Source organism: Eurytemora carolleeae, unplaced genomic scaffold, assembly GCF_000591075.1.
Source record: "Eurytemora carolleeae unplaced genomic scaffold, Eaff_2.0 scaffold209, whole genome shotgun sequence".
NCBI classification, from domain to species: Eukaryota; Metazoa; Arthropoda; class Copepoda; order Calanoida; family Temoridae; genus Eurytemora; species Eurytemora carolleeae.
In genome coordinates, this window is record NW_019397113.1 from 60,892 (window position 1) to 79,543 (window position 18,652).

The 18,652-nt window shown below is 31.9% G+C and overlaps 3 protein-coding genes across 3 annotated transcripts; all 3 read right to left on the minus strand.

Moving 5' to 3' along the window:
* LOC111711981 (equilibrative nucleoside transporter 1-like) lies at nucleotides 1-2,117 on the minus strand. The gene is made up of 5 exons (XM_023486485.1): nucleotides 2,100-2,117; nucleotides 1,052-1,091; nucleotides 852-904; nucleotides 519-607; nucleotides 1-228 (listed from the first exon to the last, which is right to left on the minus strand). The coding sequence occupies exons 2-5, from the start codon at nucleotides 1,083-1,085 to the stop codon at nucleotides 117-119; spliced, it is 288 nt and encodes a 95-aa protein (XP_023342253.1). The 5' UTR covers nucleotides 1,086-1,091; nucleotides 2,100-2,117; the 3' UTR covers nucleotides 1-116.
* Nucleotides 2,118-2,663: 546 nt separating this feature from the next.
* LOC111711957 (equilibrative nucleoside transporter 3) lies at nucleotides 2,664-13,678 on the minus strand. The gene is made up of 14 exons (XM_023486446.1): nucleotides 12,959-13,678; nucleotides 12,238-12,290; nucleotides 11,402-11,467; nucleotides 10,988-11,078; nucleotides 9,827-9,969; nucleotides 6,632-6,713; nucleotides 6,151-6,229; nucleotides 5,389-5,495; nucleotides 4,651-4,778; nucleotides 4,227-4,301; nucleotides 3,527-3,598; nucleotides 3,215-3,322; nucleotides 3,012-3,073; nucleotides 2,664-2,698 (listed from the first exon to the last, which is right to left on the minus strand). The coding sequence occupies exons 1-14, from the start codon at nucleotides 13,277-13,279 to the stop codon at nucleotides 2,664-2,666; spliced, it is 1,422 nt and encodes a 473-aa protein (XP_023342214.1). The 5' UTR covers nucleotides 13,280-13,678.
* A 600-nt stretch (nucleotides 13,679-14,278) lies between these two features.
* Nucleotides 14,279-18,563, minus strand: LOC111711958 (uncharacterized). Its single transcript, XM_023486447.1, has 7 exons — nucleotides 18,544-18,563; nucleotides 18,000-18,066; nucleotides 17,502-17,596; nucleotides 16,842-16,993; nucleotides 16,394-16,452; nucleotides 15,139-15,213; nucleotides 14,279-14,812 (listed from the first exon to the last, which is right to left on the minus strand). The coding sequence occupies exons 1-7, from the start codon at nucleotides 18,561-18,563 to the stop codon at nucleotides 14,771-14,773; spliced, it is 510 nt and encodes a 169-aa protein (XP_023342215.1). The 3' UTR covers nucleotides 14,279-14,770.
* Nucleotides 18,564-18,652: the final 89 nt, after the last annotated feature.

An 18,652-nucleotide genomic window follows, 5' to 3' on the forward strand; every position in this document is an offset into this window, starting at 1 on the left:
CCGATTTCACGAGATATTTTTGTTCAATCTGAGTACTGATATGAGACGGTACCGGGTAATTTATACTTTACTTTCATGATAGAATACCATCGCAAAAAGGGCCAGAAAAGAGGCAGTTAGAAGTTTGAACTCCAATGCTTAGTATCCGGAGCAATTATCCGCAACAGTTTGCATCCTGGATCCTTGCAGCTCCACAGATCCAAGGAGTAGAATATCAACCAAAATCTACTAAAAAAAAAATTTTTCTCTCAAAACGTGAACTACGAGAGATTAATAAAACTTCCCATTCGCTTCCCAAGCTAAAATGGATTTAATTTGTTTCATAAATGAATAAATATTTTAAAGAAATATTCATGACCTGGATCCTGGATTACGGCATTTAGAATGGAGAGTTACGATAGATTACGGTAATAAATTATCAATGACAATTTCTTTAAGGTATTTGATAACAGTTCTATTATAATTGCTATTTCTAAAGATGAACTAGGATAGGATAGGAAGTATCATATTCCTATTACTAGAGATGATGAACTATAGGATAGGATAGGAAGGATCCTATCCCTATTCCTAACACTAGAACTGACACCAGCATAGACGCAACACATTCCTAACAAAAGATTTGTTGAAACTTGATATATATTTCAGGAATTCAAAAAACATTAAGAATAAAGGTGCTCTGACTGTTGATATCAACACTTTTTGCATCTCCCATTTGTTCTGGGGCACAAAAGTATTTCTACATTCATAACATTTTCGCCTAGAAATAAAACCCCAAACCTCTCAACATTTAGAGAGTGAAATTTTTTAAGGGAAAGTAGGGATTGTTATCTTTAAATTTTCAAAATTCTTTCCTGGTCGTTTTCTCTCTCAACTGTTTTGGGTCCCATCATCATACACAGATTTCCTGTAAATAACAAGCTATAGATTTTAGCAAGATTAAATATTTAAAATCTAAGATTAAGCATTTAAGGATTAATCCTATGAATGAAGAAAAAACTTGCCAATTATCCTTTTTAATGCAAATTATAAATAAGGAGAGTAAACAAATTACCTATATATCCGTTAGAAAGACTAAAAATGATCATCAGAGCCTAAAAACATTTTCAAGTGAAATTTATAAATAGATCAAAACCATTGGACTTAAATATTAAAAGCCGACCTATTAACAGTCTAAAATTATCAAATTATTGAATAAAAAAAATTCATTATCAAAGGAGCTGTATATGATCATACAAATTTTGTAGATTAATAAGTGTTTAATTTAGACAACTTCATCCATTGTGTTTCCAGTATAAATCCGCAAGACCCCAATCAAATCATAAAAAGAAAAAAATGACATCTCATTTATTTAATCTTGATCAGACAAAGCTCTTGTTGGAACCATTGTGAATCGGAATTGCCCCTGTACCAACAAAGTCACTTGACTTGAAAATAAAAAAGTACCAATTTTGTTCTAACAATAAAAACTTGACAGTATTTGTATCATTCTTTAAAATGGTTTACTGATCAGGGTTTGTGGGCTTAACCACTCATAATGGTTTAGGAAGGATTCTAAAATTAAAATTATAAATTGATTAATATCAGCAGTTTTCTTTAATAAAAACTAATTTAAAAAATATCTCAAAATTATATTTTTAACTTAATGTTTTGATATTTAGATATAACAATTTTTTCTGACCTTTTTAAAGTTTTTGATTCGTTTTCGTGCATTTTTTTACATCTAAAATTCTTTATGTCCCAGAGTTTGACCAGATATTTGAGATTTTACAGCCTTTTGAAAGAGATATCCAGACAGTAAATTGTAAGCATGAAAGAAAATATCAATTTTCCTATCTCATAATAACATAATATGGTTAAATACCTCATAAATCGACCTGAATTCGAACTCGGACACAAAGCTGATAATTTTGTATCAAATTTACGAGCTCTTAACTTTCAAGTGATTCAAACTTACATAATAATCAGAATCCTTGTCAAACTTACATAATAATCAGCATCCTTGTCAAACTTACATAATAATCAGCATCCTTGTCGAACTTACATAATAATCAGCATCCTTGTCAAACTTACATAATAATCAGCATCCTTGTCAAACTTACATAATAATCAGCATCCTTGTCAAACTTACATAATAATCNAATATTGAAATATATGAACTGTGGTATAAATCCTAAATATTGAGATATATAAACTGGTAAAAATCCTAAATATTTGGATATATGAACAGTGGTATAAATCCTAAATATTGAGATATATAAAATGGTATAAATCCTAAATATTTGAATAAATGAACAGTGGTATAAATCCTAAATATTGAGATATATAAACAATTGTATAAATCCTAAATATTGGGATACATCAACATTGGTATAAATCCTAAATATTGGGATATATGAAGAGTGGTATAAATCCTAAATATAGTGATATATGAACAGTGGTATGAATCCTTAATATTGAAATAGATGAACAGTGGTATAAATCCTAAATATTTGGATATATGAACCGTGGTATAAATTTAAAAAAAAAATGAGATATATGAACAATGGTATTAACCCTAAATATTGAGATATATGAACAGTTGTATAAATCCTAAATATTGGGATATATGAACATGTGGTATAAATTTAAAAAAAAAATGAGATATATGAACAATGGTATTAACCCTAAATATTGAGATATATGAACAGTTGTATAAATCCTAAATATTGGGATATATGAACAGTGGTATAGATTTCAAAAATTGAGATATATGAACAGAGGTATAAATCCGAAATATTGTGATATGAAGTGGTAAAAATTTTTAAAATTGCGATATATGAACAGTGATATAAATTCTATATATTTGAATATATTAGATGTGGGTTAAATACTAACTATTGGTGTATGTAAACTTTGGTAAAAATCCTAAATATTTGGATATATGAACAATCGTTTTAATCATAAATATTTGAATATCTAAATGAACAGTTGTGATATTCAATATTACTGGCTGTCGAAACCGAAAAACTTACCTATTCTAAGAATTGTTAAACCCAAGACGACATTTTGCCCCATCCTACTTGTTCCAGGTAATCTAAAATATTGATGCTCTAAACTGACCAAGTGGGTGTGTCTGAACTAATTATCTTTTAGTTTTAACTCACCGCGTGTGTTTACGGATTAAAGTCGACTCCCAATTATAACTAGCCCTGTTATTGATTATGATCTGTGAAACCTGATATGAGAGGCAAGTATTCGTCCAAAGTAGTCTCCACAGTTGAAGAGTAGAAAACAGGCAACAGGGGTAAAATATACAGTAGAGAACACGTTGGATTCATCATCACTAAAATTTTCTTAATAATATTTTTTATTTTTTTAAATAATTTTTTCGTATTTTTTATTTTCTGACCCCCCACTATTCCAAAAATAATGTTGGAAAAAATCCAAAAATGTTTCTCACTGATTTGAGACAAAAAAGTACTTTCTCGCAAGAAAAAAAAAACTGGTTGTTTACTACTTATTTAATTAAAAATTAATAAAAATATACCTGAACTGTGAAGTAACTAAAACTGTAACACTGGGGAACACGGTGAGGGTAACACAAAAATTCAAAAAAATACTGAAAAAGAAAAATATGTTATATAAACCGGACTTTTACTTTTAAGCTCATTTCTTTCGTAAATTGGTTGTAGGATCATGGAACTGGGAGAAATCATATTATTTTTCTATTTAAATGTTATGGGTTGATAGGAATAAAATAAAACTAACGCTTATTAAATGATGTTTATGCTGATTTACTGGTGAGATAGGTATGAGAGGGAGGAATTTGTAAAATATTTATCTAGAGAGGCGTTATTGTAAAATATCTCTCTATAGAGGGGTAATTGTAAAATATCTCTCTAGAGAGGGGTAATTGTAAAATATCTCTCTAATGAGGCGTAATTGTAAAATATCTTCCTAGAGAGGGGTAATTGTAAAATATCTTCCTAGAGAGGGTGATTGTAAAATATCTTCCTAGATAGGGGTAATTGTAAAATATCTCTGTAGAGGAGATATTTATAAAATATCTCCCTAGGGAGGGGTAATTGTAAAATATCTCTCTAGAGGAGGGTAATTGTAAAAATTTCCCTGAGAGCGGGGGGGGGGGGTAATTGAAAATATCTTTCTAGCGGCGTAATTGTAAAAAATCTCCCTAGTGAGGGGTAATTGTAAATATCTCTTAATCTCTCAAGGGGGGGATATTCGACCTGAATTGGTATTTCCAGCTTCTAAAGAAAACTTCTCTATAAGATGATGATAAAAGGGAGCTAGTATCACCAACCCTGAAAAGAAAAATATTTTTAATCACAAAAATAAAAATCTTATTTATAAAAATGAAGCATTGGGAAAATGTGACAGAAGTCCGAATTTGTGTGCTTTAAATGTTGGGATCAAGCAGTGATCTCCAAGTAAAACAGATATACGGATTAATTTAATTCCTCTTCGATATCCCGTGTTGGTAATTCCAATTGAGGATCAAGGATTCATCCATAAATCTAATAGTGTCCACATTGAATATCAATATTAAGCGTTAAAGAATAACGATACTCCACACAGTAGTTCCGACGTCAGTCTACACAATACACATTTCAGGATGTTCGTAAAAATAAAACTTAGTTATGAATTATCTACCTAGCTAGTGTCCCTGCATAATGTTTAAAGTATTGTGTAGTTTGAACTGCACAGTAAGCAGCTAATGTCACCAGGACAAATAAAAATGCAACCAGGAAACAGTAGAACCCAATATCTGCTGGTTCAACCTAAACAACAAGGGTATATGTTTTAGTTAAAAGTCAGTAATTCATCTACTAGTTATATTTGTCCAATATATAGTTCCTTAATCTTAGGTCTTTGCAGTCCTAAGAAGTAAGTATTTCCTGGCAGTACTTGACTTTTATTTCGTCTGTCCATAATCCAATACAGTCTTTCTGATCGAAGTCCCTCTGTCATTGTTTGCCAGTAAGGGGCTTATCCCGGTGTTTTCTTCCTATGGTCTGCTAAAGTCCATAGAAGCGCCAAAGAAAAATTTTGGTATTTTTTTCTTCATTGACAAAACTTGATGAGGTTTATAATCCTGAGCATACTGGGAGCCAAGTGAGGGAGGGGGGCGAAATATGCTGAAGGGGGGGGGGGCGAAAATCTGTACGGCCCCCCTCCCCTAGTTGCGCCACTGGGCACAATACTTCAAGAGTGCTTCACACACTTGTCCTCTACAGCATGTTGGGTCTTTGAAAGTTAAACTATGACAGTGTCTACGTTTTAAAGGGGAATCAAAAAATATTTTAATTCCCCGGATACAGGCTTTAAGGTCAATTCAACAACTATGTCAGAGAAAGGGATTAAAAATGATAAAAATAAACCACTACAAACCTGAACTGCAATGACAAGAATATTTACAAGAGCCGGGAATATTCCTCCCAGAGCTTGTCCCGACATCATCCCGCCCATATAGTGGGGAGGGAACTTTCCAGCCACACCTGCCAATTAATAATATAGACTTGTATTTGTACACTGTACAACATATTCATACATATATATATGTCTTGTACAGAGATAAGAGAGTACAGATATCTATTAAAGGTAATAATATACGATATTTTCCAAAGTAGTATGTTCCATTGTGTACAACTGGCGTACACCACCAATACACAAACATCTATATTCACTATTCAGGGATATTTAAGGATATTTTGGATACAGAATACAAAACCTTGAAAAAAACTAAATTCATGAATTTGATATTTTATTATAAGTTAGTGTATTTCTTTAAAAATTGTAAAACGTAACCCCTGAATGGGTCTTACATGCAAAAAGGGGTTGTGTCGCATATCTCTATCCAAATAAAAAATGGAAAAAGATCCAAAAATGATCATTACAAGTTACAACACGTTTGTATCGTTTATTGATCGTTTTTTAGCATATATATTCTGTCCGGGTCAAAATTTAACATTGCATAACAAAAGCAAATGCTTAGAAAATTGAAAAAAAACATTTTTTTCAAATCAAAGATATGCAAAACGACCCAAAAACAAATCAACTGAATTCACATCACTATCTGTGTCACTGTGCTGTGTGTACAGTGTGTACGTAGTACATAAAAATCGATCAAATAAGTATCTTGTATCTTCTTACCTATTATACCCCCTTGGAAGATTGCAGTACATACATTGAGGAAAACAACAATAATGAGAGTAGAGTACAGAAACCAGTCCTAGAATATCAAATATAAAAGGTGTAACTGATGTAACAAGATAATAGTCCCTATCAAGGAATGTACACAAAGAAACCAACATATAAATTTACGGCTATGTATTGTTTTTACATCGGCACCATTGAATCTTCTACTGCAAAACTTATGGAGATATATAGAGTTTTCCTCTCTAAGGGACATGCCGTAGAGTAAAGAAAGAAAATTGACAGAATACACCTTTTTTAGAGATTGGAAAATATCGATATATCTTCTTTATACTAAAGCAAGATTTGTATATATATGTTCTCATAGCCGGCCAAACGTCTGTACCTAATGGGCTGACATTTTTTGAGGGAAGGCTAAAAAAATTGATTTTTTTTTTCAAAATTCGATTCTTAAAAATTTCAATTGTCAAGTGTATACCTGCCAGTCGTCTGAATCTATTCTAGCCATTAGAATAACTCCAATAAATAGTGTAGACATCAAGGATAAAGCTCCAATTATTCTAAATCATTTATATCTGAACTTTTTGTTGAAAGGTTTCAATTTACTTCAAGTTTTATATACTGGGAAGAGAGTATACTTAATGGGTATAAGTGGAAAACATATTAAAGAATTGAAGAGGTGACCTGAGCTGGGAACTTTAGAATGGTGGATATCAGGATTAATGCTTTATCCTCTCTTTTTGCTAATCTCGAGATTATGTTAGTCTCGAGATTAAATATTTAGATCAACAAATTTGATTCTATGAACGCCAGATTTGTTCGTTTTTCTTGACTGGAAGGGCCTTCACTTAATTTATCATCAATTTATTTATTAATACATTAGTTAAAATTGGTTAAAAAAGAATCTCAAACGTATTATTAAATATTTTTCTTCGCCGATTAATTTACAAAATTCTTAATTTGTTAGATTTCTCTCATGGATAAAATTTATTTTCAAGGCTGTCATTGGTCAATACAATTTAAAAATTATATTCCTGCACTCTCATCAAGAAAGGTGTTAAATGTAAACCTGAAAACTATCGTCCGATCTCATTAACTTCCCTTGTCTGTAAAACCATGGAGTCCATCTTACGGGATAAAATTGTCGACCATTTACAGAAAAATAATCTTATTAACCCCAGTCAACATGGTTTTATGAAGCACAAGTCCTGCCTTACTAACTTATTGGAGTTTCTGGAGGTCATAACCAGCCTGCAGGATGAAGGTCATTCTATGGACATTATATATTTAGATTTCTCAAAGGCTTTTGACAAAGTGCCTAAAAACAGATTGCTTGAGAAACTTAAAGCTCATAGTATAAATTGATATTTTGAGATGGATCGAAGCTCGGCTTTCAAACAGGGGGCATAGAGTAGTTTTGAATGGCCAATATTCAGAATATAAAAATCTCCAAATGTAAACGAATTTGTTGTAAACTGTATTATTAAACACATGTAAACTATTTTGTACGGAGATAATAAATATCTAGATCTTAAAAAATATTCAGAATGGAAACCTGTCTAAAATGGTGTTCCCCAGGGATCGGTGCTTGGTCCGATCCTTTTTATCATCTATATTAATGACATTGACTATCTTTGTGCACAAATTTCTGTGTTAAAAAATTTGCTGATGATACAAAACTTGCCCAAAAATTGTTAAACGAAAGTGACAAAAATATATTACAAAACTGTCTTAACAAACTTTGTGATTGGGATGAAACTAGGGGTATGATGTTCAATGTTGATAAATGCAAAGTTAGGCACATTGGAAATAGAAACCCCTGCTATACATACACCATGAACAATCAAACCCTGTCAGAGATCGACGAGGAAAAAGATATCGGAGTTACTATGCATGCAAACTTGAAACCTTCAGTGAACCAATCAGCTCAAAAAGCAAATGGTATATTGTCACTTATTTCTAAAGCATTTCATTATAGAGACAAAGTTACATTCATCAATCTCTATAAGCTTTATGTGAGACCTCACCTAGAGTTCTCCGTCCCAGCTTGGTGTCCTTGGGAGTGTAGGAGATAAAGAAACTATAGAAAAAGTGAAAAAAGGGCGGTTTCAATGGTTTCAGGACTCACTGGCTCATCGTGCAGTGAAAACTAATAGAACTCAATTTACAATCCCTTGAAAATCGAAGACTCCGCTATGATTTAATTGAAACCTATAAAATTATTCATGGTGTTAATAATGTTAATAAATGTACTTGGTTTTCAATGTTAGCAGATACATCCAATAGGATTACAAGAATGTCAGAAAATCCCCTTTCACTTAGTGCAAAATTTTGTAGAACCGATATTCGTAAACATTTTTTAGTCAAAGAGTTGTTTCTCCATGGAATGATTTACCCTGTGATATAAAAACTTCACCAATGTTAAATACTTTTAAATCCAGATATGACAAATATGTAAAAAAATTTTAATCTAGTTTATTTTGTTGGGACAAAAAGAGCCGAAAAAAGATTACTTTAAAAGAAAACAGAAAGGCAAAATAAGAAAAAAAAATTTAAGAAAAAAATTTAAAAAAAACATGTCAAAAAATAAAAAAATAAAAACTCTACCAAAAGAAAAAAATAAATGTCCCTTATTTTTAATCTTGATTCACTGGATATTCGTAATTATTGAATATATTATACTATGTATATTAATGAGATATATGCAACCATATGAATATCATGACAACAATCGGAAATTTTCTTATATACTCCGCCAGGAGTCCTGAAAATAATCCTAACATAAACATTGGAGAACAATGTACGAATATCCAAAGAGAGAGAAAAAGAGTGTATTAAGGACTAAAATTAAAAGTTTCCAAAGTAGATATTCGGATTAAGTAGTTGGAATTAAAGGTTATCCATTCTAAAGTACCCAGCTCAGGTGATACTATTTTAGAACTGGACGTCAACTGACACTGTTTGCACCAGTGCTTAGGGTCTTCTTGATTTTGATGCGGATGCGGATCCGGATCATGGATCCACCCTTGAAAAAAATGGATCCGGATCCAAAGCCGGATCCAGGCTATAAACATTTTTTCAAGATTTACCAATTTCTTAACATATAAAAAAACATGGTTTTTTTCTCTTATTTTCTTGCTAAAATCTTTGTTAATTTAGTATTAGTTAACAACTTTTAATTTGTGTTGGGAGAGCAACATTTTTGGTGTAGGTTGATATTTTGCCTCGTCCTTACGAGAATGAGATCTGCAAGAAGTCCCATTTTATGCAACCCAGACCGCCTACAGTAGTATCCGACCCTACAGGTAAGTTAAATCCTATACCAACCCGGCCATATGTTCCTAGGAGAGGTACAACCTGGAGGCTTGGCGAAATCAAAGTCACCATGCGTACCTTACAAATGCCTATCTTTAACTTGGATCCGGATCCGTGGATCCTCATATTTTTGCGGATCCGGATACAGGAAGCCAAAATATTGCAGATCCTAAGCAATGGTTACCACGGTCAAGACTCTTAGGTTCTTTTCAACTGAACATTTGATTTATCACAACAATTAAGAGAAACCAACTCCATGCAATCATATATAAAAGTTAGGGGAAAATTATTTTGTAGGGGTGGGGGGGTTAAGAAACTACATACTCGGCAGTATATCATATGGATAAAAGAACTGTACCTTGTGTTAAGCTTGAAGCTTCTCCCGTAGAAAACGTTTAGAAGAACAAACGTTGCGTTAGGAACGTTTGACGCTATTGCGAGGTAACTAGTAAAATCTTTCTGCAGCTGTGTGTGAGTACTGTTTCCACTTATATCTCGGAACTATTCAAAAAGAAAACATTCTTTATTGATAAAAAATATTTCATTTTAATTGTTTTTTTTTGTCAGCTCGCTAAAACCAGTTTTACGATGATCTGTCGTTAACCAAGTATGATGATGTGTGCCTTAAAACAACCATGATAATATCCCCAGTTGACCAAGTATGATGATATGTCCCTTTAAACAACCATGATAATATCCCCCGTTAACAAAGTATGATGATCTGTCCCTTTAAACAACCGTGATGATATCTCCCGTTAACCAAATATGATGATACCTTTAAACAACTCTCATTAACAAAGTATGATGATATGTCCCTTCAAACCAAACATGATGATATCCCCCGTTAACAAAGTATGATGATATGTCCATTTAAACAACCGCGATGATATCTCCGGTTAACCAAGTATGATGATATGTCCCTTTAAACAACTATGATGATATCCCTCATTAACCAAGTATGATGATATGTCCCTTTAAACAACCGTAATTATATCCCCCGTTAACCAAGTATGATGATCTGTCCCTTTAAACAACCGTGATGATATCCCCCGATAACCAAGTATGATGATATGTCCCTTTAAACAGCTTTCATTAATCAAGTATTATGATCTGTCCCTTTAAACAACCGTGATGATATCTCCCGTTAACCAAGTATGATGATATGTCCCTTTAAACAACCGTGATGATATCTCCGGTTAACCAAGTATGATGAATGATGATATGTCCCTTTAAACAGCTATGATGATATCCCCCGTAAACCAAATATGATGATATGTCCCTTTAACAACCGTGATGATATCCCCCGTTAACCAAGTATGATGATATGTCCCTTTAAACAACCGTGATGATATCTCCCGTTAACCAAATATGATGATATGTCCCTTTAAACAACCGTGATGATATCCCCCGTTAACAAAGTATGATGATCTGTCCCTTTAAACAACCATGATGATATCTTCCGTTAACCAAATATTATGATTCCTTTAAATAACTTTAATAATCTGTCCCATTAAAATACCTTAAAATTCCAATAATCATTGACTGCAATAAAAAAGTTCCAAGGAAGGAGAGTACACATACCCAACATATAGAATACTAACCAAACTATTCTAAAAATATAAAAATATTATTTCATATTTTTATTGAAATAATTCACAAAAATATTAAAAGATATAAATTTTGTTTTCTTTACTTTTCTTTTTTAACAAAATAAGAACACTATCATCAAGTCTTAAAATAATGATTTGTAAACTTTAATTTAAAATACATTTATTTTAGTAATTAACAAACTCATAAAAATCAACTAAAAGAAAAGAAGTGGAAAAATTAGTAAAAAATTAGGTGGAAAATTTAGAAAAAAATGAGGCGGAAAAATTAGTAAAAAATGAGGTGGAAAAATTAGAAAAAAATGAGGCGGAAAAATTAGAAAAACCTGTAATTATCACTGGGCGTTCTCTTTTCTTGGTCTAGAGGAGGTCCGAACAGAGGGCTACGCTCGCTATATTCGAAAGAAATAATAAAATATTTCTAAAATTTCAACATTTATATTCAACACTTTTGCAAAGCATTTTTCTCAAATATAAGATTCGCAAGAGGAAACTACAGGGTGTCCCACGAAACATGACAACTAAAAGAGAGGACTTGAAAGTCGTCTTTGAACTTTGAATTTATTTGTTACATTCAGTCGTCAACATACTTTCACATGTATACATACTTGATACATGATTTTTTGAAACATAAACCACAATTTTCTCCTAGTCCTGGCATTTCCAAAATGTTGTCGTAAATATTACCGATTTTAAGATTTTCCTTCAGATTTCAATTTGATTAAAGTTAAACCAAAATCGTCGAAATCTGAACGAAATTCTTAATATCTCTGGTAATATTAAAAGCACAAAAAAGGTAAGAACACATTTTGGAAATGCCAAGACTAAGAGTATTTGGTTAATTATTAACTCTAGAATTTTACTTGAAAATTAGGTCATGTTACATGGAACACCCTGTATCTCACGTGAAAAAGTTACTATACAAAAAAATGCTTTTGTTTTTAACCTATTTAAGAGGGCTTGATTGATACGTTTTATAGGTGGCATTAAAACTAAAAAACAATCTTAGAACTTTTTCACAATATAATTAAGGACGTTAAGAACGGATTGCTACTTTTAGATAAAATCTTAAACTAAAAAATCAGCTAATATACTTTTCAAGTTACAATCATTGATTAGTTGTGTGTAAATAATGTAATAAATTGTTCTATGTCCTCAGTACCTGTATTCATCGGATATCCAGGTAGAAGATGGATCTGGATCAAAATCTCGATCCTAATCAACAGAATTTACTCAAATGACTTTCTAACCTGGATTCCTATGAACTGACAGGGATATATATATTTGGTTGAACAGCCCCCCTCTCTATCGTTAAAAATAATTTACCCAGATGGTATTTCAGGATTAGAATGAGAGTAACTTGACACTGTGTGAGTAGTGTGTACTGTGTAACTGATTTTAATGGAAAATAAACGATTTCTGGTTATAAAATTTCAGAAATGGGGAAAATATGTTTTTGGTGTTCAATTTTTCTTAAAATCCACCCCCCCCCAAAAAAAAAAAATTAATAAACATTCGGATAAAATTAAGCAAAAAGCTGTCATAACAGGATACTGGGAATAAAGCAGATGCAGGAATAAGAAATATTTTTGAAAATTTTTTCTCCAACAAGACACATCCAAATTATAATCCCTCCCCCCACCCTAAAATAGCCCATCTGCTTTAATATTAAGATACAATCTATAATTTATTAATGAAAATGTTCAATGCCCTCCAAAAATGAATGTTTTTATGTCACGTATCAATACTTGTCAGAAATAAGAATATTTTCCTTCGATATTTTCGAAAGTTTGATGAATTTTCATATTTCTAAAAACTAAAACCAACTCAAACCTACCGACATTTTAGAGATATTTTTCATTTAAACAATTCTGTTTATTTGCCTGAGGAAAAGAAAGTTGAGGCTGTGAATAAGGCCGAGTAAGGCTTCCATGTTGGGCGGAGCCTCCTATTCTGGCGGAGTCTGCAGGTCGGGCGGAGCCTACATCCGGCGCATCGTCTCCTTCACCACTTTTGAGACCACGGAACTCCGCCGGCATTTTGCTTAGAACTTTGAGCTCTAAATCTCTGTAAGTATTAGAAAATAACTGGATGGACCGAATGATAGATTGATTCTGAAAAAAACATCTAACTCTCGATCTTATTATTAATTTCAAAAAATCACTATATAAGGAATGATCGAATTTAAAGTATTGTTTGTACATTAGGATAGAGCATAAGTGTTTTTTTTCATTGAAATAAAATTTACGCCTTTCTGAAGTAGATTTCTATTACACACCAAACAGGAATTTCATTGTTTGAAGTTACTAAACCGGAATAAAATTCTCTTTTTTGTCTATGAGCAATGTTTCTTAAAAAGTCTATTTTTTTCTTTCAATCATACATCAATTTTTTTATCTGCCTTCAGTGGTTTATAACTTAAAAATAGCTGGGAAAAAATTAGAAATGGGACTATTACTCCAGAATCCATTCAATAATTAAAAAAATTCTTCTAGGCCCTTTCTAATAAAGTAGACGTGAGGTAATTTATTCTATATTATGTACCTTGTAAAATCTAAGTGATAGGTTGAATACGTCATTTTTAACTCGAGGTAAAAGCATAACTGAGACAGATTTGTAAATTACATTTCTTAAAATGGAATTTATTGTGATGAATTCCAAGATGTGTAAGTTGTTCATTGTTATTTAAAGATTAGGTAGTAATTTTTTTGGGGATTCAGTCCAACAATTTAAATTAGATTTTTTTGTGATTTAAAGAAAGGAAAGTAGCTTATTTATATGCATTAGGCAGATCTAGATTTAAATGGAACTTATTATAAATCAGTCTAAAATTCTTAATTATCCCCTGAATTCAGTTCTAGATTTAATAGGAATTTATTAGGATTCAGTTCTAGATTTAATAGGAATTAATTAGTATTCAGTTCTAGATTTAATAAGAATTAATTAGGATTCAGTTCTAGATTTAATAGGAAATTATTTGGATTCAGTTCTAGATTTAATAGGAATTTATTTGGATTCAGTTCCAGATTTAAGTTTAATAGGAATTTATTTGGATTCAGTTCTAGATTTAAGTTTGATAGGAATTTATTTGGATTAAGTTCTAGATTTAAGTTTATAAGGAATTTATTTGGATTCAGTTCTAGATTTTATTGGAATTTATTTGGATTTAGTTCTAGATTTTATAGAAATTTATTGTGAATCAGTCAAAATTTGGAAGGAATTTATTACTAAATACGATTAACGAACTTAAATAGAAATGTTTCGAAGTATTCTAACCGACGGGTTTCAAAGTGAATTCACAAAACTACACAGTTTAACATTATCATCACTCAGTGAATTTATAAAAATCGTCTTTTGACCACATAGCCAAGTAACTTATAAACCATTCTTCGTTTCAGTGTTTTTATTAATACAGCGTCCATCTCCTGCAGTTAATCCTTGACTGGGATTAAAAGCCAGGCAAATTTTATTTGAACTGATCTTGTTGTAGTTTATCTTGGGACGTATTCTCGTGTTCACATACTTTTTAGTGAATTAGGATACGGAGAGTGGGAAACTGCATGGAAAACTTGACTAATTAAACAGAGTGCATGGGGAACCAAGGAAACGCGGAAACACACACAGTGTTGGGATCTTGATTGTTTGGCCCGGTTCTAAATACTTGATTATACCGGTTCATAATATTTGGTCCTGTTCTATCCAGAACACTCGTCCGCATGATCATCCCAGTCCTCCACCTGAAGAAAATACGTTTAAAAGTTTCGCACTGTGTACAGTTTACAATGAACAATGTATCAATTACTCACGCACTCGGGTTAATCATTTAATCCATTGGGGGTTAAAATTTCCATTGGTATTAATAGTAGCTTTCTTTATTTAAGAAATAAACGATTTAAAGCTTACACACACAAAAAAATATTTTCTAAAAATATCTTTAATCCCAGCCCATTGTTAAAAAAAATAAGCAGCTATTTTATTTTATGAATTAAAAAAATTGCTTGATTCGCAGGTCTTAACACAAAAAGAAATATTTCCTTGCTTATATAATTTTTTATTTTTCTACCTGGCATTCTCTGCTACAGTACCATCTATTGGAACACCCTGCACACACAAATTCACTTTTCTTATTCTTACAACCCTGGGGTATACGAGTTAAGAACAATCTTCTTAAAATCATTGCTCAGATCCGGAACATTTAAGCTACCTCAATCGAGATCCGGAACATTTAAGCTCGAGGAATCCGGAACCTTTAAGCTTCTTTGCTCGAAGGGGAGAAAGGCCAACCACAACAATTTCTCGTCCGAGCCACATTCTCTTCATTTTCTCGTCCGATCCACCTCGAAATCCTCGTCCTTCAATATTATTCTTTTAAAGTGTCTAATCCTCCTAGATAAAACTATTTTGAAAGAATCAGGCCACGTTAGGGCATAAATGATAAATTGAATTTTTGTAAATGGGAAAAAAAAATTCAATTGAATTAAATTTTTCTCGTTTAATGTCTTTAAAAATGTTCACCTTTTTAATGCACATTTTCAATTATTCCTAGTGTAGAATGCCGCAAATAATTCAGAGAACTTCAATCTTTTTTGTTAATTATAGTGAAAACCATAGAATTTTTCCTGGTGATTCCATAGGAAAATGATATGCAGAGTTAGGCGAAGTATTTTTCTATTTTTTTATATCACGAAGGTTTTATGCCCTAACGTGGTCAGATTTTTAAAATATAGTTTTATCTTCGAGAATTGAAGATTTTTAAGCACATAATAATCGAAGGACGAGGATTCCGAGGTGGCTCATACGAGAAAATGAGGAGAACGTGGCTCGGACGAGAAGGTGTATACCTTCCTCCCCTCCTTGATCCAATCCGGTTTCTAGAGGATTTAGCTCCATGGATCCAGATCCAAAAATAAGTGAATCCATAGATTCCAAGTGACAAAAAGGCAAAAAAGCAACCAAAGCTAAGAACACAATATGATTCCAACCCACTTAAAACCTTATTAGTCTCTAAAATGGTAATTAATATACGTTATAAGACAAGTTTCAATGTCAAATTCAGTTGTTTAAAGAACGGTTCAGCGTCAAGATGGAATGGATCCTAATAATTTAAAATAGATAATATTGTACAGAAAATAATGTAAATAAACAAAGGAAGACATTAAGCGAATGTTTTGCTAAAATCATTTGACTACTCAGTATCGTAAAATATCAAGTTAATAACATTAACATAGCCAAAATCCTTCTCATCCTTTTATAAAATTTAATTAATTGATGAAAAATAAATTCAATTCAGATTGTGACAAGGTTCATTAATTGTATTCCTGACAAATCGGGGTTTTAGGTTTCTCCTGTCCTTCTCCTTTCTCCAGATTCTCAGTAGCTAAACAAATCGATCATTCAATTAATCAATTAATCAATTAATCAAATAATCAATTGATCAATTAATCATCTGAACCTCAGGTTTAGAAAACGAGGAGATATCATGACACCTTAAAATGTCAATAAATTTTTTTTATGTTTAACTGTTGAATGTGTGTTTACATTCACATGTTTATTTACATTTATATGTCTGTTTACATTTTCATGTTTGTTTACATTTTCAGGTTTGTTTAAATTTACATTGTTTACATTTACATGTTTGTTTGCATTTTCATGTTTGTTCACATTTGCATGGTTGTTTACATTTATTTGTTTGTTAATATTTTCATGTTTGTTTAAACATGTTTGTTTACATTTTCAAGTTTGTGTACAATCTAAATGTTTATTTACCTTTTTGTAGAGCTGTGTTAATCTTTTCCTCTGATATATCTCCTAGACTGTTTGCGCTCTGCGCACTTTGGTTTGAGCTCGTCCGTACTTTTGCAGCAACGGTTGTGGCTGGGTTGGTTATAACTATCTGACGCTTAGGCAGCACAAGGGATCTGTATAAAAAATGTGTTAACGAAAAAAAGGCTAACCCTGGTATTTCTATTTGTCTAAATATTTGATGAACATTTTCTAAAGAAATAAACTTCAGGGACAAATGAGTTGTAATGATCGTACAGAGTATATAAATTAAAACAAACGCCTGAGATGATAAAACGGGAATAAAACTGTTATTACGTTAAGCTGGTTCTCTAGGTTATTTAGATATACTTGATATTGAGATTATTATTTAATAGAATGGTGCTGTACCTGTTACCACGGCCACTTCTTTTACTCGATCCTCAACTTCCTCAGACATCACCTCCCTTCGACCTCGATCCTCAACTTCCCCAGACATCACCTCCCTTCGACCTAGATCCTCACCTTCTTCCGACATCACATTCCTAATTTGAACTAATTCCTATAACATCACCTCCATTCGACCGCAGTCCTCGCTTACATTGACCTCGAAACTCAACTTCCTCAGACATCACCTCCATTCGACCTTGCCACCCCCTACAATACCTTGAAAGAACATGATCCGCATCTACTCTGATAAGAGTTTTTGTTCTCTGAGCCTGTATCAGCTTCTCTTCCTTCTGCTTCAGTAATCTGATGACCTAACGTACGATACATAACAAATTATGGTATTTTGGAAAATTTTAAACAAACCTAGCAGAAGTACATGAAAAATTCTGTTACCATAAATTTATCTAAATAACTTAAATAAATTATAAATTTATCGAAGGTTAGTAAGATAATCAATAGATATGAGGTTAATAAGATTATCATTTGTTTTGGTTTAGGTAAGATGATTAATTGATCTAATGTTAGTAAGATGTTTGATTAATTTAATGTTTGAGATCGATTGATCTGGTGTGAGATGACAGATTGATCTGGTGTTAGATGACAAATTGATCTTGTGTTAAATGATTGATTGATTGATATGGTGTTAGATGACTAATTGAGCTGGTGTTAAATGATTGATTGATCTGTTGCTAGATGATTGATTAGATTTCATACCTGGTCCCATTCCTGTTCCTTCCTTCTGGCCAACCAGTGTAAAGCTCTAAATATGAAAAAAAATATTCTAAGTAATTATTGTAATATATTAAACACAGATTTTTTTTTTATTGCAAAACAAAATTTTAAGTTAAGTTTTTATTAATAACTCTAAAGACACTCAGAGGAATGTATTATAAAGTTAGTGTTCGTTTTGTGAACTAATAAAATAAATAAGATTTAATGCATATTCATGTAATTTTGTTTTATTACAACATTGGAATCAACTTTTTAATTTTGTTGGGCATCTTGATATTTTCATATTTTTATTTTTTTCTTTGATTGCTTTTGCCGTTGTAGTCTTTCTTATGTCATTTAATTGCTTTGTTCTTTTTTCTTGTTCCTCCTTTACTTTTGTTAATATTTCTGGTGTAAAGTCCCAATTGTCTGTTTAATAAAATGACATTGCTTAACTTTTTAAAGAATTGTATATACAATAATGCTGCTCTTCACAAGATTAGGGATTGGTACATGTTTACAAGATCAGGGATTGGTACATGTTTACAAGATCAGGGATTGGTACATGTTTACAAGATCAGGGATTGGTACATGTTTACAAGATCAGGGATTGGTACATGTTTACAAGATCAGGGATTGGTACATGTTTACAAGAT

Bases quoted from the DNA above. Each gene is read 5' to 3' on its own strand.
- LOC111711981 (XM_023486485.1), bottom strand. From the start codon at position 1,085: ATGATCATTTTTAGTCTTTCTAACGGATATATAG. The intron at 905-1,051 runs GTAATTTGTTTA...TGTTATTTACAG, and splicing joins TCTTTCTAACGGATATATAG to GAAATCTGTGTATGATGATG. The intron at 229-518 runs GTAATAGGAATA...TTTTTTTTTTAG, and splicing joins CCTATAGTTCATCATCTCTA to TAGATTTTGGTTGATATTCT.
- LOC111711957 (XM_023486446.1), bottom strand. From the start codon at position 13,279: ATGTACAAACAATACTTTAAATTCGATCATTCCTTATATAGTGATTTT. The intron at 4,779-5,388 runs GTTTGTAGTGGT...CTTGTTGTTTAG, and splicing joins TTCTTGTCATTGCAGTTCAG to GTTGAACCAGCAGATATTGG. The intron at 3,599-4,226 runs GTCGAATATCCC...TTTCTTTTTCAG, and splicing joins AGCTGGAAATACCAATTCAG to TATTTTTTTGAATTTTTGTG.
- LOC111711958 (XM_023486447.1), bottom strand. From the start codon at position 18,563: ATGTACCAATCCCTGATCTT. The intron at 16,453-16,841 runs GTAAATAAACAT...CGATTTGTTTAG, and splicing joins TAACACAGCTCTACAAAAAG to CTACTGAGAATCTGGAGAAA. The intron at 14,813-15,138 runs GTAGAAAAATAA...TATTTTCTTCAG, and splicing joins ACTGTAGCAGAGAATGCCAG to GTGGAGGACTGGGATGATCA.